The sequence below is a fragment of the Bidens hawaiensis genome, unplaced genomic scaffold (assembly GCF_021521415.1).
Source record: "Bidens hawaiensis isolate Kalapana, Puna unplaced genomic scaffold, B.hawaiensis_p1.1 tig00006520_1, whole genome shotgun sequence".
NCBI lineage: Eukaryota > Viridiplantae > Streptophyta > Magnoliopsida > Asterales > Asteraceae > Bidens > Bidens hawaiensis.
Genome location: NW_027491437.1, coordinates 1,052,526 through 1,080,092, shown reverse-complemented (window position 1 = coordinate 1,080,092; position 27,567 = coordinate 1,052,526). Strand labels below are relative to the sequence as shown.

The window sequence follows — 27,567 nt, the reverse complement described above, 5'->3', positions numbered from 1 at the left end:
TCTAATCCCACTTTCATGAGCTATGCTATTCTTAGAAAGTGAGTTATATTGTGGTGGCTTCTTTGTCTCCCCATACGGGGCACATTTACCATGATGTTAAAAACTATAAGAGCATGGTTATACATGTGGGGTCCTCGCTCCTGCAACACCGGAATGGCGATCGACCCGTTCAACCTCCAGATCAGTCTCTTCTGCTCCATCCCCGCATGCCTCGTTTCCTTCTTTATCCATTCTACTATGCAAGGAATTCCCCACGCATCTAAACCCTGCTCGCGTGCCACATTCCTACTGGCGTCACATTAACTCATGCCATGTCAACACCATTCAGGTAAGAGAATTAGAAATACACGCACTATTTTGATGACAGAAAAATATTCACATCTCTTCACAAAAGAATCTTCAAAAATTTAAGCATTGAAGAGTATTAAGAAAAGTAGAGAAAAGAAGAATGCTCGGTGACAACTCCACTGCCTCGGCAAAGCATATGTTAAATAAATTATGAGTGACAATATTATTATATTATATTATATATAATAATTAGGAAGTTTGGTGCCGCCAAGTGCCGATTGGGTTACTTAGCGGCACCGTATTGGTTATTATGATTTTGATTTTTTTTTTAGTTCCGATACCGTAACGGGCATAACGAACCAAATTCGTGTAGACTCACAACCTTAACGACCGTGACCAACAACGCTCGGGTTTTACAAACATCCAAGTTTACCGACCGACGTCACCCATTGGTCCACCTCATTTTTTATATTTTACCATTTTTAGCTTCGGTACCGTAACGAAAGTAACCTAAACCGACCGAATTCGTGTCGAGTTACCGCTTCAAGGCCCTGGACCGACAACGCTTGCGTTTTACCACTGCCCGGGTTACCGACCAAATAAACATTGAATAGTTTAATTTTTTATATGTTAATTTGACAAATTTAATTTTTGGGAGTAACGTTTAGGTTTTACCAACGGTGTCTATACCTTAACGAGCATAACCAATAATGTATGAACTCCGGTCGACTTATCGTCGTAACACTCGGGTATTACAACACCGGGTTTCAATGCTAGGTTTTACCGGCTGTCCCGACCAACATTAGTTCTTAATAAGTAATAACCATTTACGAGTTACATAACATAGATCTATTTGACTATCCATTGACATAACGTCACGTAAAATATTCATTCATTTTACACTACAATTCCAATTTACCCTCCAAAAATATCAATGAATCCCAAATCACTTTCTTTGCATTCAACAAAAAAAATTCCTTTCACTAATCTAAATCACATTCAAATGAAAACCCAATAATATTATTATCAACAGGTCAAACAAGATGGGCACCTGATGAGACCATTCTCATTGCACGACGTACAAGTACTAAAGCCACCATCATCCAACGGTAACTTATGACTCCCGTTACACTCCTCGCACAAAATAAACCTAAACCCGCCACACTCATCACAAACTCCCGCGGGCGCTGCCGGCAACCCGGACATAAGCTTCTTCAACTCCCCGATCTCGTGCAATTCAACGATCTCATCCGCCCCGCCTATGTACCGCCCGCGGATGAACACCCGCGGCAGCGCAACCCGCTTGTCGTCCCGCTTCCCTTGCCCAATTTGCGCCATTATTTTTCGAATTTCGTCGAAAAACGACGAGTCCATTAGTAAGTCCCGTTCGTCGATTGGGACACGAAATCCGTGGAGGATCGATCGGACGGTCCTGCAGGCCTCGAATGTCGATCGGACGGCGCGGAGGCTGGTCATGTAGACCACGACCCGTTTTTCGGATCCGGGTATTGTGACCCGGGGTCCGAATTTTTCCAATCTTTCAGATTTTGTGGGTTTTGGTTTTTCCGGTAGTGGGGTGGGTTTGGTTGATTCGGGTGGGATATCTGGTGGTTCGTTGGGTTTGGGTCGGGCGGAGAAAATGCGGGTGAATTGGTTAGCGAGGCTGACGCGGTGGAAGACGGTGGTGGGGCGTTTGGTATCGGCGTCGCCGGAGGAGGATGCGTCGTCGTTGATCATGTTATTGCCGTCATGGGTTAGGGTTTCGATGTCTTTGAAGGATCGGCGTTTGAAATTGGGGCTGGAAGGTGCTCGGCGTGATTTCGGGGTTAAAAACTCTTCGTTGTCGTTGTTGTTGTTGTTGTTATTGCTATTGTTTCGTCGGTACGGCCACATTTCAATGTGGAAATTGACCGGGAAATTGGAGATTGGGGAAACAGAGGGGTATTATTATTTTTATTTATGATATGATTTATGATGATTGAAATAATAATGATAATGATATGAATTGAAATGATAGAGAATTGGGGAAGACGGAGAGGGTGGAGGGGTCAGCTTTTTTTGTATTTGATTTTTTTTAAGAAAATATAAAAAAGAGGGGGAAAAGATGAAGTAATTTGGTAGGTCGTTATGGTAGTTAGTTGAAAGCATGTTTATATCGTACGGCGGATTATAATATGTGTTTAAGTTGGTGATGAGAGGTGATATTACGTTTACTAAAATTAACCTGTTTTTCTTATAATGTCTTCTATCCTTTTACAAAAATAGTTAAAATATTGACACTTTTATTTGTAGTTATGTCATGATATAAAAAACAAATAAAACAAACATACCTAGTATAATTTCATTCATAGTAATACAAAGAATCTAAGATGTTGGTTGATCTAGGAATATATTTGTGTTCAAAAGTCTCGATGTCTTATCTGAGAGAAAGAACAAAGTTAGTCTTATTACACATATTAGACGTCATGAACATAATTTGGGATGAGAGTAAGACCATGCGTTATACTTCATTCCCAACCCTCAACTAGTCCTAAGTGGCTGGGAACCGAGTGGAGAATGGCGGGAGCCCGATGAAGGTGGTTGCCCCAAGTTTTTTTTTTTTCTCCTTTTCTTTTTATTTCTTTTTGTGATTAAATAAAATTGAGTGGTGGATAATGATGAAGAATGAGGTATAACAAGCGTTGAGTAGTGGGGCTGAATTATGAAGGAAAAATTAAGTTGACACCGAGGTAGCACAAACATGACGAATGATAGAGAATGATGGAAATGAACCATAACATATGGTCTAAGACTAAGAGTGATATTATGTTAAGAAAGAGAGTAGCATTGGCAATAAATATATTATAGCAATGAATAATAGATTTTTGTTTTGTCTTCTTATGGTATTTGATGTTTCCACACAATGTCATGACTTGTGGTCCTCCCAACTACGTTTTCTAAGTACTAATGACACGCACATCCTCTGCCATATGAGAGCATATTAAATGTGTGCCGTGGTTGTGTCTGAACTTGCGGATCTCTTTTATATGTTGTATTTGAAGGTCTAGGCTAACATCTATCTGGATGATGGCTAGTGCCTACACAATAATAACAATTCATTTTATAGAGCTGACTTTTATGCTAACCTTTCAATACTGACATTTTAAGTTGAGATTTCCAACACTAACATTCTAGGCATGATTTGTTAATGTTGGCATTCTAAAGTTGATCACCAACCGTTGGTGACCAACAACTAATGAGTAGAAGTTGGTGATATGTGAATTCCGTCATTATGTTTCTCATAAGTTTGTACCTATAATTGTTCAAATGATGGTTGTCCCGTCTTTTTTCTCGTAGTTCAACATGATGCGAGCTTTGTGGATATCTCGGTGAACTCAACATTTTCTCTTGTTTACTGTCCTTTTCATCTGTACAGACCGTAGGTCGCTATCCCAACCTTTAGTGTTGCATGGTGAGCCTCACTTCTTATCACAAACCAATATGTTATACCTTAACCTATTAAGACAAGGTAGTTGATGGGATGGAGGTTGTTGCTAGCCCTCCATGTGAACGAGCTAGTGGTTGGATATTAAAACTTAAAAAGCTTGTTGCTTGTAAACTGGTGCATATGGCACATGCCTGTTTATGAGATTGTGTATTAAGAGGTTATCCATACCTTGTTGTGTATAAAACTCCATACTTATGCTAACATTTTCTAACAAGTGTTTCACTCTTCAAAACAAAATTATAGAATTCTCAAATAATTTGAATAAAGAATAGGCCAGCAATAACAATATTATTAGTGATATGGTAATAATAGTTCCAATATTCCATAAAATAATTATGCAAATGGAGGGACCGTTTAAGAAGCCAAAAGCAGCAAAAGACTTGAGGAATATAGACAATAGTTGGTGGTGGTGGTGGTTTTTTTCTGAAAAGCTTCTATATGTTTCTTTCCCTCCCTACTTTACAAAAGATACACTGGTTGTTTTTCCAAATTCAAATCAAGTGTCCATGCTCAATCAAACCAAAAGTAGAGGTAATTATTAGATTGTAATCATTTTAGAAGATATATATCATTTAGTTGATTTTGTTCATACATTTCCAATCTTATACAAACTGCATGTGAACCTGAATTGGTTTAGATGGCCAAATTGTCAAAATGAGTTCAAATATCTTTATTATCACCATCTATAATCTAGAATTTTCTAAGACTACCCGCAATGCAAGGTCCTGCATTTACTACATGCATCCTAATCATCGCTGTCACGTCAGCTTTTTACCCATCTTTTTCATATGCACTCTCTCTCTCCTATTTTTAACTCCAACACATTCTTTTCACATACATCCTCTCTCTTCCATATCACCATTTCTCTTTCTATTACTTTTTTTAATTGGGCCCATTATTTAGATGCACTTCACCAAATGCATCTCCTTCAAATGCTCCCCCCCACTCCAATGCATCCCTCCCAAGTGGACTCTAAATGCATCCCCTCCACTAGAAGCATTAGAGGTAGTCTAAGGCTGCGAAGATTGAAAACTTTGCTAGAAAATTTCAATTTTTGAGATGTAGCAACTTGAATTTTAGCGGAGCGTGACAAAGTGCTGGTATATGTGTTTGCATGTGTGATTTTTCATTGCTATATTTTATTAAATTAGTATTAGTATCACTAATAATTTCTTTATATTATATCTAAATGTAGAATATAATATCATTCTACTTAAAAGCTATTGTAAAGTTTATGAATCGGAATACATGTTTCAAAAATTAAAATATATAAAGTTAAAGAATAGAAAAATCTCAAGAATGTATGATTATATAGCAGCATGCCATTAGATAATCCTTTTCATTTTAAATACATAATCACAAGAATCAAATAATCATGTAAACACAGTGTTTCAGTAATATATCGAGAGAAACAACACATACATTCAAGGATAACTGTCTCAAGGTTAGGATATAATATATATGTTTTATTTGGCTTAAGTAAAGAGCAAAGCGCCTGTAGCTCAGTGGATAGAGCGTCTGTTTCCTAAGCAGAAAGTCGAAGGTTCGACCCCTTCCTGGCGCGTAATACTTTTAAGCAAAATTTTTATAAATTTGGTGTATAATATATACACTTCTATATTTGAATAAATAAATCTCCAAAAAATAATCCTCATATTTTGTTTCTTAGCCACAAATAACATCAGACTGTTCGTTTATTTCGGGGACCCGATCTAGCAATCGATTCATCTTATCAGGGAACTCAAACTTGGCTCGGTTAGTCTTGCCTCCGACTACTACAGTTGTTCCATCTTGTAAAGCCCATATCTGTCAAACAAAATGTATAGTTAGTTTTCAGAAGTCAAGATAAAATGTGTTTTGTTTGACTTTGACCTGTTGTCGGATTCATGCAATCGTACCTGTGTATGTGATAGATAACTAATGCAAGTTGTAAGCATTAACGCACCAAATCCAGCATAAACAATCGGCACGCCAGGATCAGTCTGTACACATGCAATTTCGTCTCATTAACGGGTCAAAGCTATACATGAAACGGGTCAAAACCTTTTAAATCAGTTTAATAAGCAAATAGATTTTTATTAACACTATACAGTGTTCAGAGAAAATCAGACCTGGCCCGGTTTTACCCGACCCATCTCGTTTGACCTGACCCATTTTGTGTCTAAAACAACAGTATATTACCTTCATATCAAGTCCACTACTGCCAATTGCATCCACAATTTCGATTTTGGTACCGTTAATTTCAATCGGAAGCTTCGAGTTGGGCCTACGGACCCCAACAAATTTCCCGTCTTGATCATATAACACAACTGACTGAAGATCACGAAGAAGCATTGATCTGTGTTGATAAACAAGAAAAAAAAATTCAACTTTTTGCAAAGAAAATTGGAGTTTAAAATATAAAGTAAAGATGAAAAGGTCAACCAGTTTGCATCGAACCCACCGGGTATCAATAAAATAGAATCTGAATTGATGAAAAGGTCAACCAGTTTGCATCGAACCCGGGTCAATTCAGATTCTATTTTATTGATACCCGGTCAAATGTAGAAAACTACCTAAATATGAAAAGATTCAAATGGGCCAACGGGTTAAATGGTCAAAAGGTTTATTGTTTCATCATTATGGTACAACCAACGCCCTGCTTGCGGTGCGCGCATATAATGTATATATGTGTGAACCCTCGGGTGGGCAAAAGTACAATTGCACTAATTTTGACGTTATTTTACTAATCTCGTGAAAATAACGTTAAAAGTGGCGGAAGGTTAATCAGGCATCATGTGGTGGCGTTGATAGCCGAAAGACAAGGGCACATGCACCGATCAGCCGGTGTCCCGATGATTGAGTGCTATGTGCCTTATGTCCAAGGCTTGATGCAAAACTACTATCGAGCCGGGGGTCTCACCGGAAGCAGCCTCTCTATCCCTATGGGATAGAGGTAAGGTTGTCTACATCTTACCCTCCTCAGACCCTACCATAGCATTGCTATTGGTGGGATATACTGAGTACGATGATGATGATGATGATGATGATGATGATTATGGTACAACCAATGCATACACCTATTTTGACCTGCTACCCCTGCCCATTTTGTCACATCTAAAAAAAATTAACTACACGGATGGCCCCTGCGGTTTGGGCATATATCTTTTTCGTTAAGGGTATTTTTGTCATTTTAAAAAATGACGTCTTGACAAACTATAGGGCTGAACATGCAAAGTTTGAAACTTGGGGACTAAAGTTACAATGTGAGCGTCCCGCAAGGACCATCTATGTAATTAATTCTTTTTTAAAAAAGAAGAAAAAAGGACAAAACTTACATTCCTTTGACATCTGTTGACTCTGCATTTCCAATAGGCAAAAAGCTTCCGTAAAGCTTCTTATCTCCATTGACGGTCAACGGTGCAACAGCTAGGTTATACGGGCCTTCATCATCTTTTAATACTTGAAGCGCGGAAATGCCCCAATCAGTTTGATATATAGTGACTCCTTCATATCTTAAGGGGTCATTTACACTTACTGTTTTCCTCATTACTTCCTTCCCATTAATATCAAATAAAGAAAGATCCGTGTGGAATTGTGAAACCTATACCACAATAATGAAACAAGTCATGTTAACGGGCTATTTGATTGTCGGCGTATCCGTGTGGGATCGTGGTGACCCAGCCCACCCACCCAGGAGGAAACCCACAAGTGGGAAAACCCCCTGGCTCAACCTCGAACAAAATGCTCCAGACAACATGAGACTCGAACCCACGGCCTCCCATGAGGAGAGTCATGGGGCTACCGGTTTTTATATATGAGATAATAATCAAACATGTTTGAAAAAATAATTAAGAAAGCTTCATGTATTAGAAATACAATTCGGGCAACTTCCAACCCATTTGATTTTTCCTATTTTCCAACACTAGAAAGCAGGCCGGTAAACAAACCGAACGTTCAGTGAACAGTTCGTGAAGCGTTTGGCGGGAAGTCTGTTTTTGTTTGTTTATTTAACGAACGAACATGAACAAAAATAATTGTTCATTTAGTTAAACGAGCATGAACACATGTCTTGCCCATTCATTTATGATCGTGAACGTTCATTTACTTTCTTCAAATAAATTCGTTTACGTTCATTAGCTTTGTTTGAGTTCGTTCGTTGATATATTCATTTAAATTTTATTGTACATTAGAATGTTGCCTGTTTTTAATAAATTTTTAGGCCAAATACATTGTTCTTCATGTTACTTTTACTGGTTTTAGCTTAGTTATGTTCGATCATCTAAGTTCAGTTATGTTCGTTCGTTTACATTCGTGAACCATTCATTTACACTGTTAGCGAAGGAACATAAACAAACACAAGCATGCCCGTTTCCTTGACGAACACGAACAAGAAAACCCATTCATTTAATTATTCACATTCGCTCGTTTGTTCGGTTAAAGTTAAATAAGCAAACATGAACATGCTCTGTTTGTTACTACTAAAAACAACTATCCTCACCTCTCCGCTATCATAGTAATCCATGTAGAACCGGATAACACGAACCTCAGTGTTAAAAGCTTCAGTAGGTGTAGAAAGGAATCCGTTCGGGCCCAATACATCTCCCATAACAAAATTTAAGCCTTGTGGGACTGTTACCGAACCTTTAAAGCTTCCAGTAGCACTGTAGGTCCCACCCGCCATTATCAAGAGTAAGGCTATGTGCACACCGATTGGTGCAAACCGGCCCGCTAGCCCTTTGAATGCATATAAAGATGGTCCTTTCAGAAAAACCTAACAAAAAATGTCTGATTATTAGTTTATTACAAAATGTTTACAATACCTGCTAATAATATCGAAAAGGGGGGATTCTTGTAGATCCAAATCAGCAAACTTGTGAAATTTGGGTTAAAGTTACCAAAAAAAGAAAAGTTTAATTTTTTTATGAAATAAGAGTAAATTAGGTTAAAAGAAGGGGTAAGTAGGTAAGTCTAATCATTTAATAATCAGTTTTGTTACTACCTGATTTTGGGATCAAAATGAGCCAATAACCAAAATTTCGGTTTTTTGAGTTTTTGAAAACCGTTTGCTTTTGGTTTTGGTTTTCTCATTTGGGCTTGAAAGTTTTGGGCTGAAAAACAAATTGGCGCAAAATAATGAATTCGGGCCTGAATCCTTTCGTTAACTAAAAGCTAATTGTTATTATACATTTTGGCTAAAATATTTGAGTTACACTACCTATTCAATTCTATTAAATTTTGTAAAAATCATATTAGAAGCTGAAATACATAAGTTAGCTTTGGTTTCAGTTATACACAAAACCGAAACTGAACCGAAAGTTCGGTTTTTACACAGACATAAAAGTATAAAACCAACCTGTCATTTTTGTTTGGGTTTGGTTTTTTTGGGATCATGCACACCCTAAGTAAAAATGCTAAATTTGGGTGAAGTTAACAAGAAAAGAAAAGTTTAAATCTTTATGAAATGAGAGTAAATGCACCCTCAAAAGCTTAAAAGAAGTGATAAATAGGTAATTTTATTGTATCATAAGATAAATCAGTTTTGTTACTACCTATATGAAATCTAACATTAGATAATCAGAACTGGAATATGGTTATCCAAATTATAATTTATTGATTATTATGAATTATGAATTCAAGCCCGTAATAATCAAATACAGAGTTTCAAAATGCAAAATGCAAACTCAAACACTCTTTATATACCTCGTATCCAGCTCCCGATAAAACGACACCTAAATCCTGAACCGAGGCTTTGGGCAGAGAATCTGAATATTCCAGCTTTCGAATTGAGTTAGCCGAATGTAAGAAAGACCATCTGTAAAATAGCGATTTAAGCCAAATGGCAAAGGTGCTTTAGTTAAGATAATAATAATAATAATAATATTTACCTTCTTGCTACTTTGACCATGGGGATTTGAGTGGTGTATGTGCAAGCCATAAGAGATGCTCCCAATAATATTAAAGTGCCAAGAAATACAGGGGATGAAAACATATGATCAAATCCTAGAGTAAGTATCCATCTCCAGGTGAAGAATCCTAGGACTGGATGATCCTCAGGGTATTTTTGGAAATAGTACTCTGGATTCTCGCCTTGATCTATTGCAGTGCCTGCATAAACAGTTGCATAAAAATGAGGACAATTCAGTAGAGGTGATAAAATGGCAGGTCAACATGGTTGGGTAACGGGTCAAAACAAGTTCAGGTTGAAATGAGCCGTGTCGACCCATAAACACCTTTTGGTCATGTTCAGAAACTCCTATAAGTAATTTACGTGTTAGTTATAGTTACAAATATATTATTTTTATATTAATACTTGCCGGATGTGTGCCCGGTTCCTTGGCACTGCTTTTACCGATCGGCAAACCATTACCCGTGAGGGGTACCTGAAGGTGCCCCTGGTGGCCTTACAATGGCCTAATAACCCATCTATTTATACTAAAAAAATAAACTATACTAAACCTACTCGAATGCTTCTCGCAGTTATAATCTAATACTAACATCATTATCTCTACTATTAAATCAAACTTGCCACTTTAACCCCTTCAACATTTTATTAACCCGTTTGAAGATTAACTTGTAATAATTGTATACAAATTTATCGCCATCATTGCTCTATTAGAACAACTTATTGCATTGTTAGCATTGTTAAATATAACCAGTATACTTAACCCGAACATGTGTTGACTAGCAAAGTCAAAATAGCATTTATATCCAAACTCAATTCTCAAAAATAAAAACAGACAATTCACATTTGAGTAAAGTAAAAGACTACATACCCAAAGCCATCAGACCGGCAATGGTGAACATCTCCCCAATAGCCAGAGGCAAATTAGCAAGGCCCAAAAGAACCCTTTTGGTCAACCTTTTTACCAACAGCCCGCCGCCGGAGTTCTTCGCTGCCGGAGGAGGAGGAGGTTTAACTTCCTCCGACAGTGATGGTGCTGCACCAGGGACAACAACCTTGTTGTCTTTTGATGGCTGTGATGACAGCTTACAAGAAATTGTTGGAATTAAGCGTCTGCTGCGGTTGTGGGTTTGATAACTGAAGAGATGGGTTTGGGGTTTAAGTGGGTTAAGGGTTAGAACAAGGGTCTCCATTGTTGAACAACGGAGACTTAGTTGTTAAGCTAACGACCGTTTGGTTTTATCCAAAATGAGAGATTTTTTTTTCGGTTTCGTTGATTAGATTTCGCGGGATAGATATCGTGGCCACTCGTATCTTGATGATAACCAATGTTTTATGGGGTGTTTTGCTTGTCTGTTATTTTTTTTTTAAATACTTATATTTTAAATTAGCTTATAGCTTGTTTTCTATTATTTGAATGTCTTTTTTTAAGTGTTTAGATTAGCTTATATTATATTATATAAGTTGATTATGCTTCTTAATAAGTTGTTAAAGCTATCATTCTTAATTTGTTACACTAATAAGTTGCTTCAATAATTATTAATTCATCACCATTTAAGGATAAATGTGTAACTTATACCTTTACACAAATCAGCTTCTTCAAATAAGCTAAAAAAGAATATTCAAATAAGCTTTTTCAAATTAGCTTATATAAGCTAATAAGCAAAAGCTTAAAAAGCTAAACCAAACACCCACTTAATGTTTTAAAAACTGGTCGGGTACCGCAAGTTAAAAAGGTTTTCTTAATCTACATAAAATGAAAAAGGGAAAATAAATATTTGTCTTAAAAATATAATTCAACAAAAAAAGTTGAGGGGTTGCTAGATCTGCCACAAAGAGCATTCCCATCCAATTTACCAGATATCTATTTATATCATATAACTGTATTAAAATAACTGTATTTTCTTTTTCTTTTTTAATTAAATAATAATTTTTACACCTTTATCATTATCTTTTTTCTCGCTCCTCCACTCACAACCACTTTCAGAAAACATTGAAATATTATTACGAATAGTGAAACCCTAAATTTAACTTTCTCATATAACATTTTCTCTCTACTATACTCACAGCCACTCATAATCATACCATATAAATTACAAAACTCACTCATAGGGAATAGGCTGAGAATGCTATATTAAGTGATAACTGGTAAGAGCATTGTCAACCCTCTCCTAAAATTATGTGAGGGAAGTTTGCAAATTATAGAGTGAGGTTTTGAGTGACTGTGAGTGTAAATTATAGGGTAGAGAGAGAAAAATGTAATGATTTTTTAAAATTTTGGGAAACTTTGTTTGCCCCTGTTTATTTTTTAATATTTATTGAATTGATTGTGAGTATAGGAAAAAGAAAACCGTAATGATAAATGTATAAAAGAGTATTATTTAATTAAACATGAGAGAGAAATGTAGTGTTTTTAGTGTAATTTTATATATGGAGATGAGGGACGGACTGTGAATGCTCTAATACCGGCTGATTTGAACAAGTTTTTAAAATACAATTTTAACTCAAAAAATAATTCAATACTACATGATTCTATAATTAAAAATCAATTTCCAACCAATTTTATTTTTCTTTTTTAAATAAAAGACTACAATAGGTTTATGGCATTTAAGTGTTGAATTTACTATTATCGCCGTCCTCATCAACAAGAAGATAACTATTTTCGTGTTTAACAATACAAATATAGGTTTATGTACTTTCGCGAACTACATATATTATAATTGCTCTAATCAGTGTATTTAATATCTAGAGTAATTATAAAAATGTCACTGCGTCCATTTTTTATTCAATTCGTAATGTTTGAATGATAAAACTTGTTTGTACATTATCTCACCCCAATTTATATATGCTGATCCAAGATTTTTATTGAAAGACACAAATATGTAAATAATAAACTTTAGTAGAAGTAGGGTGCCAAAATCAACCGTAAGCAATTAATCAGACTCCCGAGTAACCCGAATTGATTTAAAATATAGGGCCGAGTAACTGGTTTATTTTAACAGATTATAAATGAGCGTCAGATTATTTTGCAAAGGGGAACAAAAAACCCCCTAAAAAAATAAAAAGTCATAACACAAAGTTAAAAAAAAAGTAAAAAACGATAATGTTTCTCCCGTCTTTTTTGTTTAAAAAAAAGACAAAATGTTGAGAAAAAAAGATGGTTGTGTCTTTTGTTTATAAATTTTTTTGTTACTGATTGTGTCTTTTTCCTTGACATTGTGTTTTTTTTATATCGTGTTATATTTTGTTCGGAATTGTGTTATATTTTGCGATCTATTGTGTCTTTTTTTATTCATAATTGTGTCTTTTGTTAATTTTCAACATTTTGTCTTTTTTCTCGGCATTGTGTCTTTTCATCGGTTTTTTTTTTTAATGGGAATGAGGGGGGGGGGGGGGGGAGGGAGCATTTAGGTTTTTATTTTTTTTGTTTTTTATTTATATTTTGAGTTATTATTTTTTATTTTTAATTTTTGAATTTTTTTAATAAAATTTTTTGTATGACCACAAATTATTCTCGCACTTCCTGTTTTCGTCTATTTTAACTTTACCCCATAAACAAAGTCCTTTTTTTATTAGGCGACTGGATTTCATACTTTCAAGTTTCACCTACATTTTTACGTTTCTTGAAAGTGGAATGGACTAAAATAAATTGGAAGGGCTGCTTTAAAAGGGCCGAAGGGGGCTTTTTGAAGAGTTTATATAAACATATGGAGGCTCAATTTATTTTTAATCAACTTAACACTAGTACACTACAAAAAGGTTTTCACAAACAAACAAATATGCCGGTATAATCTCACTCGTAGTAAAACCATTGATAGGGCTGAGAAAGATTTATCATTTTCAATTATCATTATGCATGCTAATGTACTTGCATTTCTCATATAAGCAAAGGTCGCAAATCCGCAAATGACATCATATTGATAATATCTGTTAGAACAGCTAGAACACAACATCTAATCACATAAATAAATATGTTTTTTAACATCAACTACATAAAGATATGTCTTTCCTACACAACTTCTAGGCCACACATCCTTTTGTATCAAATTGATAAGTAATGTGAAAAGTTTGGAGAACAATGCTATTGGCAATGTAAATCACCTTTTTAGAGAACAACATTGTGAAAAGCTCTCGTGACCGGCTGCTCGATGGAAAATATGAAGTTTCCAGTCGTCTTTTGATGTGTGTGGTGAAAGAAGGAAGGGGGGGGGACATGAGAAATATTTTGCAAATCATCAGACGATTAATGTGCGCCTGAGACCTTGCTATACTATTTGGGTAGTTAATGAAAATTTTTATTGTTGGTCGTTAAAAATAAATTCAATCAAGTGTCCAACTCAACTACCACGCGATAATGAAGACGTTGCTTTCCAAGTTCCATGAGTCCATCTAACTATCACCTTTACAAAAGTCTAATTACTAATACTAAACAAAAGTTAACTTGTTTTAATTGCTTAACTTGGGTCTCAAGTGGCTAAAAAGTACATTTTATGCTAGTGGTGATTTAGCAACACATTACTAATTTTAAATGGCTCATTTTTAATTATTAAGCAAAACTTTTAACAAAGCTGTTAATATCAGCAGAAGTTTCCAAATTGACGCGTTTTTTTATCTATCAATTTTCAATTTTATAATGATTTAAGCAGCATGTGCCATGTTCAACATTTGACCAATCATTTTCTTTTTAACATGCATTATTATTTCGTTGAAAAAGCATTTCGTGTGTCGAACTATGTAAATTGGTGCAAACATGCCAACTAACAGTTCCATTAAAATATCAAACAAATGTATTTATTTCAATTTCTTAACTATTTTCCTTATTATTTAATTACTTTTTCTGGTATTTTAATTAAATTTTCACAATACTAATATGATAGAAGAAAAGAAAAATATAAATTCACAATACAACTCTTCTATTTAATATAATGTAAATAATGTTGTTATCAACACACATACAATCAACAAATTGGATGACAGATAAATGGAAATTGGAAAGGGTTTTACCTCACAAACCCATTTTCAAAAATAATAATTAAATATTTGTTGTAATAACTTGTACCTTATTTACTAAAAGATGTACGCTTTCGGTTTTAGCCTTTTCATCATAGTGTCAAGTGAGATGCGAATCTTTTGACGATCATAGCCATGTACTTACCCTGGTGTTGTGCAAGCTCAAGTTCTCTTTGGCTCGGTTCTCTAGTCCCATCGCCTGAAAATACACCAGCACCGTATGGTGAACCACCACGGATCGAGTCCATTTTGAACATTCCAGCACCAAATGTGTATCCGATCGGAACATACAACATCCCATGGTGCGCTAATTGAGTAATTGCGGTCCATCTGCAACCACATCAACCGGTATGAGATTTCAAGTGATGATTAAATATGAAAAGTATATTTTCAGAAGAAAAATAAAAAAATACTAGGTTACCCATTAATGAAACAAAAAAGACGTATAACAACTTATTTTTAACTCCCACATTTATTTTCCCCCAAAACATTCTTTTTGTTTTATTTTGTTACTTTAGGCAATCGATAGCTCGAAACAATTATATGCTCATTATTTAAGAAATGTAGCAATGTGCTTCCCTATTACTTTCTTTTAAAAAAATGGAAAACTTTGTTCCTTCTTTATTAAACATTGCGAACCAAAGAAAGTTTTTGCGTGTAAAGGAACATTAGGAAAAACAAATTTAATCAAAATAACATAGTTTTAAGTTTTAACGTATAACCAACTAAAACAATGTAAATATGTAAATTTAAGACTTTTCATGTGAACATGATATTCACATGATATTCACTAATTCCTTTTCAGGAAAAATACTTTGTTTTTTTTCACTACTACAACCACATTAATTATAACCTATTAAAACTATAATAATTATTTTAAAAGAAAAGAAACATATAATTACAAAATATGCAAAAAGATTTAATTTATAAAGGGGTGTTAAATAGGTTGTGCTTGTGGGCTCTGGGCTCGCACGTCCCACCGGGCACAAACCCAAAAATTTAACATAAATCTGAACTTGAAAATCGTATAAGACACATGAACCTGAATACAAACTGTATTCTCATGGGTTGCCCAAAAGTTTTTTCTTATATTTTCAAATACTAACATTTTTAAATTTGCATTTTTACAACAGAAAGTATGAATTCTCATAAAACAATTACATTTTTAATTATAAAATCTTATGTTAAATTTTTTTTTTCAATTTTAAATTTTGCGATAAAATATTCATCCAATTTATTGGTTACTATTGTATAAAGTTTTCCCTAATTTGTTACATGAAAACACATTTTAAAAAATAAAATACAAAATAAACAGGTCAGCTAGCAAACCCGTCGAGTTGACCCTACCCCAACCTGGTTAGATTAACGGGTTTACAGGTTCGACCCGATAGATGAAAATAACCCAAACCCATAAATTTTATGTTAGGTTCACGTCATATATACGCCCCTAAAAGAGACCACTTTCTAAGCATGAAAGTGTGAAACTTGTGAATCAAACAAGTGTCAAGAAGCTAACTTACGCGGTGGTCTCTTGACCGCCACCTTGCGTGCCGGTACTCACAAAAAACCCGGCCGGAACTCCGGCGAGCCTCTGCTCCCTCCACAAACCACCCGTCGAATCGAAAAACGCCTTCATTTGCGCCGACATACACCCGTACCTCGTCGGAAACCCAAACAGCAACCCATCAGCCTCCACCAACTCCTCCGGCGATATCACCGGAATCCCATCACCTTTCTCCGGCACCTTCATCGCCGTCAACGTCTCAAACGACAGCGTTTCAGGCACCCGAAACAAAACACCTTCAACCCCTTCAATTTCCTCAATACCCTTCTTGATATTATTCGCAAGAGTCTCCACGTGACCGTACATTGAGTAAAATATGACAAAGATTCTTAATTTATGGGGTTCAACGTGTTCAATTGGAATTGAATTGTGATGGGTTGTTACTGGAATTGGGTCAGGACCCGGATCCGAATCGGTGATTGATGGTGGTTGGTGTTTGCTGGGGATGCAGCCGCCGCCTGCCCATTGTTAATTGATTGAATTGTGAATTGGCATAAATAATTAAGGGTTTGAAGAAGCTTAATTTGGTTGATTAAGATGAAGAAGAAGAGTTTGATGGAAGTGATGAGTTGAAATTGGAATAATAATGGTATCGTGGAGACTATCGCTGGCTGAAAATGAATAAAATAATAATATTTTTTTTATCGTTTGAATATAAAATAAACTTCTACAAATAATAAGATATCATGGTTATTTAGTTATTAATTGCTTTAAAGTTACGCAAGTTCCAAGTCAAGTAAATAGACTAGATGACCAGTGGTGTGGTCTGAACTTTTAACACGACATGAATCTAATATGATGTTTGTGGGTTTGTGTTTAATATAAATGGGTAAGGGTTAGTTTTGTTGGAAAACTAAATATATTGAATGAAGATTAATTAGAATAATTAATATTAAACTGTTTATTTAGTCATGAAATTTTTGAGTAGAGTCTTTTGATGATAATTGATTAGTTTTTATTAGATTATTAAATTTCTAATTAAGTGATACCTTACTCACCCTTAACTCTTATATATATAATAGGCTATGTGTGTTATTTGAAAGGAGCTAGAAAAAATACAAGCTAGAAAATTCAATAGAAAATGTATGCATGCAAGAATAGTTATTGGTGAAGAAGAAATCTTTAAAGACTCATATGTTAGAAAACTATAGAGATAAGTTTCCAAACCTATAGAGATGAGTTTCTCTACTTGATTCATTTACTTCTTTATTCTATTAATTTTTCCATAAGTTTTAACACTACACTTTAATTACCCCGATATAACCTCGGGCGCGTGGACATCTCCGGCCGTACTAACTGCTTCGGCTGTTGTACCATGGGAGACAGACGCGCTGTCTTATGTAGAGGCGCGGAATCTGTTTTAAGGGAAGCGTGTTGAACACGTGCCTCAGCCTCAACCGTCAACTTTTTTTCGTTCATTCTTGCAGCCAAAAAGACTGCTAGAAGTTGTTGATGTGGTAAAAGTTGGATTTTTTTTTAATTCATGTCAAGAAGATTACAAGAGAATGTTGCTGAATAACAAGTTGAAGACTTTATCATTTGAAGATCTTGAGTTGAATCATCTAACATATTTGTTATGTTATTTCATTGTTTATTATATTTTATATTACGGTATTTGTACTACTTATTTTCTCATGTTAATAACGAGAGTATCACTATTATTTGTATTAATTTTAATATAAAAAGTGTCCCATATTCTTACAAGTTTCTGGTCGAACACGTGAACTTGTTTAACCCATTTTTTATTATGTGTTTTGTCTAAATTAAATTGGTTGGGTATCTTATATCACAATTCATCATCATTGTACTCAGTATATCCCACCAATAGCAAAGCTATGGTAGAGTATGAGGAGGGTAAGATGTAGACAACCTTACCTCTACCCCGTAGGAATTGAGAGGCTGCTTCCGGCGAGACCTCCGGCTAGATAGTAGTTTTGCATCAAGCCTTGGACATAAGGCACATAACACTCAACCATCGGTACACCAGCCAATTGATGCATGTACCCTTGTCTTTCGACTACCAACGCCACCACATGATACCTGATTAATCTTCTGCCAGTTTTAACGTTATTTTCACGAGATTAGTAAAATAACATCAAAATTAGTGCAATTTCATTTTTGTCCACCTGAGGGTTCACACATATATACATTATGTCACAATTAATAATTAAAAAAAGAAACAGTCATAACGTTTTATATTTTAAATGTATCTGTTTTATATTAACTTGTATTTTTCTTTGCAAAAAGTGTGAATTTAAAATATTAATACGTGAAAACAATAAACAATAAAAGAAACTTTCAGGTCAACCTATGAATATGCTGGTTGTGTTCGGTTCGTGACAGGACGGGTTAGTAACGGGTTAAAATGAGTTTGGATTAAGCTAATTCTAACTCAAAACTTTGTGTTCGTATCAAGAGCTGAACGAGATGTGTTAGAAAGTATTAATTCAATTCGAATGAAAACAAGTTCCGACTAAATTATAATCAAGTTGAAATCCTCAATGCGATTTTAAGTAGAGAGTGTGGTGATGGTTTCAAGTGCATATTATTTTGAAGTTACAATTGCATAACTGTTGCCTTAGGTTACAATATACAACTAATAGTATATTAATACTGATCACCATTGTATAATTTGGGTTATGTGGTGTGGTCAATCAAAGACAGACACGTTATAATAATATTTTACATCCGTTTACTTATTTTGGATTTTATGCTTGCATAAAGCGTGGATGACAACTCACAACGATCATGTATTCAACAAGTGAGATACCATCCATCCACAAATTAACAAAACAAGCAATAAAAATTATAGGCAGTCTACAATGGGAACTAGTATAAATATGAAATATACTATCCTTTATGTTAAAATGATAAAAATTAACTATCAATTGAAAACTACCCTCCAACCAAAGGATCCGACCACCTTCTAGCATGAGTACATCGAACAACTATTCCCAGTGTCCGAGGGCGGGCCTGCTAAGGCCCAACCGGAGTCAAGCGATCCTTTTTTTTTTCAAATTTGTTTCATAAGTGCGCAATCAAATTTGAATTTCATACTTTCTAGGTATTAACCCGTATAAATATTTGTGAAGAAACACTAACCGGACCCCGGACAGATTACGGGTAACCTGGGGGTTAGATGTTTCCCACGAGGGGTTAGACCCGGCAAAGATGGTTCTTCTGATAACTTGCAAAACAGACACCGTGAGCTTGTCACTGAGAAGGGGGGGGGGGGGGTTCCTCCTGTGACCACCCTCCGGCGTGAGAATCAGACTAGATTGCTCTTTAAATATAAATGTATATTAAGAGATTGCTAGAGCAGATATCAGGTATAATATGATGATAATATGATAAGATGAGATGATCATACCATTTGGGGTATTTATAGCCGAAGGTAGGTTTCCAAGGAGGTGTGGCCGGCTGCAATAGTATTCCTGTTCTACCAACTGTGGCCTACGCACGTGCCCTGCTGGTAGTTGGTGGGTAGGCAGCGGCTGACAGTGACCAGGCCTGCTGTGTACTATTCCTTTTCCACCAACTGCCGGCTATGCACGTGGTATGACAGGAGTTGGTGAGTAGGCAGCGGCTAATAGTGACATACAGTATAGGAGCATGCTACTCGCCATACTGTTGTCAATAAGCTGTCATATCTTTAGTCAGATCTTTTGCCCATACCTCGTCAGGTACAGTACAAAAGATCTTCCCGTATCGTACGGACTGGCTTTTGGGCGGGAGTATTCCCCCTCCCGCCTTTGTGCGGGATTGTTCCCGGCTTTGCTCATTCCTTCAGGTGACACTGAGTGATTGAGAGCTAAGTGCCTTGTGCGTGTAGCCTTGCTGCGCGGGTGGCCTTCCCTGATGGCTTGTATCCGCAGCTTCGGGAACAGGCAGAGTACTTCACCATTGGGAGGCATTTCCTGCGGGAACAGCTTGCGTACTGCGCGTAAGGACGTCACGTCTCTGAGCATGGTGGGTCCTGCGGATCCAGTTGGTTTCTGCGCAGACGTCCCTCTTCAAGGTGAGTCTTGCGGGTACAACTGGGCTCTGCTGGGACCTACCTCTTCAAGTCTCCCCAGTCCAATGTTCTTCTCATGAATGTTTAATAAAGTGAGGTGAACTTTTGGACTTAAGCAAAGGGTTTTGAAAAGGGTTTAGTTTTAAGGTTTTCCATGGGGATTCTTCCCGCGGAAGTCCTTGTCACTTGCATAAATTCCCGACTTTCCTGCTTGATCTTTGGGTATGATGCGGGTAGGTCTGTAACCTCCTCGCAAGTCAGGAGCGTTGAGTCCCACTTGTGTGGATTCTCCATGAGGTTTTGATAGTTTTGAACATAGTGATCAATTATGTTAAAACCACCAATTCCATCCTGGAGCTTCAAACAATGTAGTTCTCGACGTTCCCGCTATGCGGGGATGTTATTTCCGTTTCCGCAAGCATTGCCCAGAAGATCCTTCTTGGTTTCAATTCCCAGCGGAGCGCTAGGTATGTGAAGGGTTTTGCCTTGACACTGTACCCGCGCTCGTCTTACGGTTACTTTACTTCCAAGGTATTCCTGGCGTCAATTCCCTGCGGGTACTAGGTATTTGAAGGGTTTTGCCTTAACACTGTACCCGCACCCGTTTTATGGTTACTTGGTTGCCAAGGTATTCCTGGCGTCAATTCCCTGCGGGTGCTAGGTCTGTGAAGGGTTTTGCCTTGACACTGTACCCGCACTCGTCTTATAGTTACTTGGTTGCCGAGGTATTCTTGGCTTAAATTCCCTGCAGGTGCTAAGTATGTGAAGGGTTTTGCCTTAACACTGTACCCGCACCCGTCTTATGGTTACTTGGTTGCCAAGGTAAGGGGTATTTTCCCGCTTACTTTTGAATCTTTTTGAATTTTGAAATTCGAAAAGTTGGTGAAAGGATAAGAACAGTCCAAACCTCTGAAACGTCGTGCGACAGTTTCTTCTGACTGTGTCAGGACGTGCAGGAAGTTATGGTGACGTGACAGTACATGGTCATTCCAGACGCTTTTTCAGACGCGTGGGCGCGATTTTTCGGGCGCGTGGCCGCGAAATTAATGGTACGCGTCCTTTCAACTGCTGTTGCCAGCTTGCTTTTTGCCACGTGTCATAGTTTCATTGCACCTTCGATTTCTCTCTCTTCCGCATTAAATTCATCGCATTAATTGCGATTAGTATATAAAGGGGGAGAGGGTTCTTTGTAATCCATACTTTCACTTTTCTCTTCATCTTTAACGATTTCCGGCGAATACTCACCTTTTCAGTCAAGCATTCTCTTGAAATCGTTTTCTTCTTCCATCTGCAAGATGTCTTCTCACGATGTCGAAGCTACAGCCCAGGAGGCTGGGGTGTTCGCCGATGACAAGAGTACTGCTGGCGAGTGCCAGTGTGCTCTGCCTGTCGATCTGTATCAGTATATCGTCAGGAAGTTCATGCTCGAGTCTCTCGAGCCTGAGTTTCCTGAACCCCATCAGACAGTGTATGATGCCCCCAGAGGCAAGATCGGGGTTTATGCTGCATTCTTTGTTTATGGGAATCTTAGGTTCCCATTGACAAAGTTTGTGTACCGTGTCCTGGAGAGGCACGGTGTGCACCTGACCGAGGTGCACCCGATGGCGATTGCGAAGATTCGCCACTTCGAGTGGGTGTGCCGGATTCTGGGCATTGAGCCCTTCGTCGACCGCCTGATGACCTTCTACTCTTAGAGGTGCATCCAGGGGTGGTATACGTTGATAACCCGGATCAAGGGTTTGAAGATTTGCGCAACCGAGTGCAGTCTTCGCTCGTGGAAGCGGGAGTTCTTCTACATCTCCGCTCGCGCCATCCCCCTTGCCATGAAATTCAAGAATGGGCAAGCACTTCCCAGCCTTCACGCCTCCAACTACCAGGAGGCGGAATGGTTCTCGAAGATATCCCGAGTCCAATCTCCGGTTTACCGGTTTGCGGAGTCCGGGATGGTGATGCTCGGGAAGATCCGGGTGTGGAAGGATGCGGATGCGCAAAAGATCCCAATCGTCCTTGAATACGATTCGAACTCTGTTCCTTACGGTATGCTTTGTTTCTTTTTGTTGATTTAGAATCTCTTCTAACTTCTTTCCTGTTTATTTCAGAGGGGAACGACTTGCAGTCGCTCCTGTATCCGCGGGAGGCTGACAGTCCCGCTCGGATGGGTACTCGCGCTCTAGACGAGAACGAGTTGCCCATCCTAGAACAAACGGCGGATCGGTTCGTGGAGGTCTACCCGCTAGGCCACGAGATCCTGAGCGCCAGGCGGCCAGGTAAGGCGCTATTCAACCATCGACCCCTCAATGTTGAAACCTCTGCTGGAATTCCTCTAATCTTATGTTCTGATGAGGAATCCGCAGATGGTCCTCCGTTGGTGCGGAAGAAGAAGGCTGCCGGCGGGAAGGGGAAGGAGAAGGTGGCCTCCACTGCCGATCCGGTGCCTCGGTTTGATTCGGAGACCGAGAGCGAAGAGGTGGCGGGGAACCCCGGTGGTGATAAGACCACCGCTCCGGAGGCTGTGACAACTGTCACCTCCGGAGAGCCCAGGATGACAATGGTGAGCGGCGTGAAGAGGCCGGCTCCATCGGGTTCATCCCCGCCTGTCCGCACTTTTAGGCTCAAGAAAACCCGTAAGTACAAACTTCCTTTATCTTTAACTTCATAGCTTTTCCTTATTAACACATCTTTGTGCAGGCGTGGATGTTGACGCATTCCAGGGTGGAGCGCAGAGGAGTACCCCTCCGCCCATGACGGTAGGCCTGGTCAGCCTACCTGAGGCGACGACCCAGGCGGCTGCGCCTGCGCCTGCTTCCGCTGGTTCAGTTGCTCACTCCGTTGAGCCGACTGTTCCAGCTGTGACGACATCACCGCCGGCTGTCAGTGCCATTTTTACCGCATCTTTCACTGAGCCGGCGGTTACTTTTGCTGCGGATTCCGCAGCGGCGACGGCGTCGGCTTTTACCATGCCTCCTCCGTCATCGGCAACGACGGCCGATCCTTCAGGTATGCATGGGGCTTATCGCCAACCTCTGCCTCCTTCCCATCTGCCTGACCTCTTGGATGGATTTCCTTTGGGTTCAGGTGATGGGTTCGGCGGCTATCGGCCTGTTGTTGACCCTACAGGTGCGTAGGGTTCTTTTGGCCCTTTTCATATTTTTATCATCTTTTCCTAACTGCTTTATGTTTTTTTTGCAGTGTCGGATTCCAATGAAGTGTATGTTCCACGATAGAACATCCGCCGAGGAACAACCCTTCGCACACCTGTGGAGTGCGTGGAGTGGGCTCGTCACGCAGCTCCCAGTGGTGCGTTGGGGGAAGCCATGGCTAGCTACCAGGAGGGTAGGCTAAGCAATGAGCTTCGGGTTCTCCTGGCCCGGATGCAGCCGCGCGTCGAGCTGCTTTGTCGTGAAAACGACAAGTTAAAAGCAGCTCGCATTCAAGAAGTAGCTCAGGCGCGGGCTGTCCGGGAGGAGAATAGGAGGCTCTCCGCGGCTGCTGCGGAGAAGGAGAAGGCCTTCAAGGCTCTCGAGGTTGAAGTTCAGGCCCGGCTCGAGGCCCGTTCCAAGGCTGCCCAAGCTGTTAACGAACAGCTTCGGCTGGCTAAGGAAACTGCAAGGAACGCAACCGAGAGGGCCATCAAGGCTGAAGCTGTTGCTGAGCCTCTACGCGTGGAGAATGAGGAGCTTAACGCCAAATTAGAGGCTCTCCAGCAGGCTCATGATGCCTTGGCGATGGAAGACGCCAAAAAGCTCCAAGAGATCTTGGACCAGAGGGGGGTGCTTGACCACACCGAGCGGAAGCTAAAGGGCGTCGAAGAGGCTGCGGCTAAAGAATTGTTGCTTGCCAGCCTCAACAAGAGTGAAGCCGAACGCGCCCGTAACGAAGCTCAAGCTGCCCTCCAGGAGGCTCTGGTTGCCAAGGAATGGCTTCTTCGAGAAGCGTTGTCTCAGGTATGCTTTTCATGTCTTTACGCTTTTCTTTGTAAATAGAAAAGGTTCTGATACTTGTATATTTTCTTTTTTGTAGGTTGTGCATCGAGTCTTCACGGAGACGTCTTATGACGATGCTATGAGCGCAGCCCTCAACGCTTCTCATGAGGATGGGGAAAAGGCCGGCTTCCTGCTTGGTCTAGGGTTCGTTGAGAAAGGCATCCCGCCTTCCAACTTCCCTTTATTTGATGTAGATACTGAAGCTGTATACGACCAAGCAGTGAATCAGTATGCCGCCTTCCCGCATCCGGTGGTGGAGAAGGTAAACGAAGTTGCTGCTGCTGATGATGGGCTAGCTATCCTTAAAGCTTTCCTTGAACTGCCACGCTCTACTGATGGTGCTGGTCCAAGTGGAAGTGGCCCTGAAGCATGATCCTGAAGATCCCTTCCCACTGTTAGGATAGGTTTAGCTTGTATAGATTTATATTCTTGTAGGCGGGTAGTTACCCGGCCATTCTTGTAATGAATATTATGAAATATAAATCTTTGTGCGGGTAAGACCGCTATTTTCACTGGATTCCTTGCTTTATAAACGTTATATGACTTGCATACTTTATTTTAAATTAGCAATTTTCCAAGTGCTTAGAATAAGTTAACCTTTGAACGTGGAAGATAATAGATTGAAGTTTTCCTTCCTCTTTCGTGATTGTGCGGGTAGGACCATCACTTGCACTTAGTAGGATGGCTAAACTTTACCTACATCTAACCTGCGTGTAGGTTTTCCTCATCTTTTTTGAAATTTCTAAGTGTTTAGGATAAGTTAACCTTTGAACGTGGTAGATAATAGGTTGAAGTTTTGCTTCCTCTTTCGTGATTGTGCGGGTAGGACCGTCACTTGCACTTAGTAGGATGGCTAAACTTTACCTATATCTGACCTGCGTGTAGGTTTTCCTCATCCTTTTGTTAGAAATTCTCTGTTTTGAATAAGTTAACCGTTCGACGCGCGGTTGTCAATAGGTTCGGTTTCCTCTCATGATTTGTGCGGTTAGGACCGGCACTTTCATTTAGTTGACCAAAGTTTACCTATGACTGACCTGCGTGAAGGTTTGCCGTTTTTTGGGTTTATGCGGGTTTTGCCGCCTTCCCCACGCAACGACTTTCCACGTAATTATGCGGTGAAGACCGGCATATCCGTGTTGAATAAATTAACTGTTCGACGCGCGGTTGTTAATAGGTTAGTGTTCAGTTTCCTCTATCATGATTCATGCGGATAGACCGGCACTTTCATTTAGTGGGATGACTGAACTTTACCCTTCAACTGACCTGCGTGAAGGTTTGTCGTTTTTTGGGTTTATGCGGGTTTTGCCGCCTTCCCCATGCAACGACTTTCACACTTATGTATGCGGTGAAGACCAGCATCAGTGTTGATAGTTCATAAAGTATAAATGTAAAATCATCAGCGTCGATGTTCTAAGGAGAATCATTTCCATTAGAAGTGGCTCTGGGCCTTTTCTTTACAAATTTGGAATTGATCAACATGCAAACTGTGTAATTGAGCTCCCTTCCATGTTGTTGGGATGGGAGTGCCATCGAGCCGATATGCACCTGGTTCGGGATCTCGTTGTTTGCGCAGTATGTAGTCTCCAACATTGAAGCTGCAATTTTATTCGTGTTTTCCCCAAGTGGGGTTCTACACGCATCAGCCTGCTCAGCGTTTATTGCGCCACGAGGTGCGCGAGCGTCCCATCTCTGACAAATGCTTCGACCATGTCCTTTACGTCTATGCATTCTTCAGTGTTGTGGCCTTTTTTCCTGTGAAAGTCACAGTATTTGCTCCGATCAGCATTGTGACGATGTCGGATTATTGGAGGCTTTGGCCATGGGAGCTCCTCAGTGGCGAATATCTCGGTGACGCTTTTAGTGAGTGGTGTCCATCTGGAGTTCTTGTTTGACTGTACGTTATCCCTTCCGCCTAACCGATGTTGCAAGCCGGATGAGGTGTCAAAGTTCACCCTTGACTGCCAAATGCCTAGCTTCCGCTTTTTGTTTAGTCGGGCGGTAAGGACGTTGTCTTCTCTTGTTTTCTGGGTGTAGAGGTTTGTGCTCTGGGGAAGATCTCTACCCAGTTGCTTCTCAGTTTCCGCAAAGCGTTTTGCTGCTGTCATGATGGCATCCCATGTGGATGGCATGCCATCTTTACCCGTTAAGGTGCGGATGAGCTCTGGGTCGTTCGCGCCCTGGATGAAAGCGGCGCGAACAAGATCTTCGCTGATATTACCCAGACTTAGCTTCTTTGAGTTGAAGCGAGTGATGAAGTCTAGCAGAGATTCATCCTCCTCTCGAATGCATTTGAGGATTGTCCATTGCTCTTCGGTAAACTTTCGTTGTTGGCTGAAGTGTTGGCTAAACTTCTGTTGGAAGTCTGCCCAGTCGTAGATGTGGTTGACCGGTAGACGATCGAACCACGCTCTAGCTGGCCCCACAAGCGTCATTTGGAACATGTAACACCACGTAGGTTCCGTCCAATTGCTGACGGTTGCCCCCGCTATGAATCTGTTCAAATGATCGTCTGGGTCAGATATACCATCATATGTGCCTATGTTGGACATTTGTTTGGCACTTTTTGGGGCAATTGCTTCCGCAATGTCCCTTGCAATTTTGGACGTTCCCGTATTTGCAACAGTTGGTCTAAATGTTTTGGAGAAGTCACGTGGGCTTCCACCTGCGTCTTTTGGTTTGAAGGCTTCCCCAAAATGCCTTCTCGGTTGGGAGTCCGTTTCTTTACGCTTCCCTATCGCCTTATGACGAGGGTTTGCGTCTCTATCGGATTCCTCCGAATCATCGTCCAAGTAATCTTCGAATTCGTCAGCCTGTTGGACGGAACGCAAGCGTTCGTCCAACTCAGCTTGGAATTCCTTCTGACGTGCCTCCGCCCATGCCTTAACTTCATCGAGTGTTTGGAGGGGGAGCCTTGTTCGTTTCTCTAACTGGGTATCGGTGAATCCCAATGAGCGATTATTTACTGCACTTGCCCCAGCTTGGGTAACTGGGGTAGTGTTCGTAAAATTTACTTCACTTGCCCCGGCTTGGATAACCGGGGTAGTGTTTGTAAAGACTGTGTAGCCGGTATTCCCCCAGTAGCTGGGGTTGTGGTTACCGGAGTTTCTTTAACCATCTTTCAAGAAGTTTGAAAAAACTGAAAAGAAATGAAGTTCTAGCTTTTATGCACGGATGGCGCCAATGAAGAAACACTAACCGGACCCCGGCCAGATTACGGGTAACCTGGGGGTTAGATGTTTCCCACGAGGGGTTAGACCCGGCAAAGATGGTTCTTCTGATAACCTGCAAACAGACACCGTGAGCTTGTCACTGAGAAGGGGGGGGGGGGGGGTTCCT

The 27,567-nt window shown here is 39.5% G+C and overlaps 3 protein-coding genes and 1 non-coding gene across 4 annotated transcripts; 1 reads left to right on the top strand and 3 right to left on the bottom strand.

Annotated features, from left to right (window-relative positions):
- Window positions 1-1,227: 1,227 nt before the first annotated feature.
- LOC143632651 (uncharacterized protein At5g39865-like) lies at window positions 1,228-2,181 on the bottom strand. Its single transcript, XM_077101117.1, has one exon. It carries the CDS (start codon window positions 2,179-2,181, stop codon window positions 1,315-1,317), a length of 867 nt encoding a protein of 288 aa, XP_076957232.1. The 3' UTR covers window positions 1,228-1,314.
- Window positions 2,182-5,266: 3,085 nt separating this feature from the next.
- On the top strand, window positions 5,267-5,339 carry TRNAR-CCU (transfer RNA arginine (anticodon CCU)). The gene has a single exon. It is a non-coding gene; the product is annotated as a tRNA-Arg (tRNA).
- Window positions 5,340-5,440: 101 nt separating this feature from the next.
- LOC143632643 (cytochrome c biogenesis protein CCS1, chloroplastic-like) lies at window positions 5,441-10,852 on the bottom strand. Its single transcript, XM_077101110.1, has 8 exons — window positions 10,531-10,852; window positions 9,643-9,862; window positions 9,458-9,569; window positions 8,256-8,528; window positions 7,093-7,358; window positions 5,957-6,113; window positions 5,674-5,757; window positions 5,441-5,581 (listed from the first exon to the last, which is right to left on the bottom strand). Exons 1-8 carry the CDS (start codon window positions 10,850-10,852, stop codon window positions 5,441-5,443), a joined length of 1,575 nt encoding a protein of 524 aa, XP_076957225.1.
- Window positions 10,853-14,597: 3,745 nt separating this feature from the next.
- Window positions 14,598-16,653, bottom strand: LOC143632642 (putative NAD(P)H dehydrogenase (quinone) FQR1-like 2). Its single transcript, XM_077101109.1, has 2 exons — window positions 16,190-16,653; window positions 14,598-14,999 (listed from the first exon to the last, which is right to left on the bottom strand). Exons 1-2 carry the CDS (start codon window positions 16,537-16,539, stop codon window positions 14,762-14,764), a joined length of 588 nt encoding a protein of 195 aa, XP_076957224.1. The 5' UTR covers window positions 16,540-16,653; the 3' UTR covers window positions 14,598-14,761.
- Between the last annotated feature and the right edge of the window lie 10,914 nt (window positions 16,654-27,567).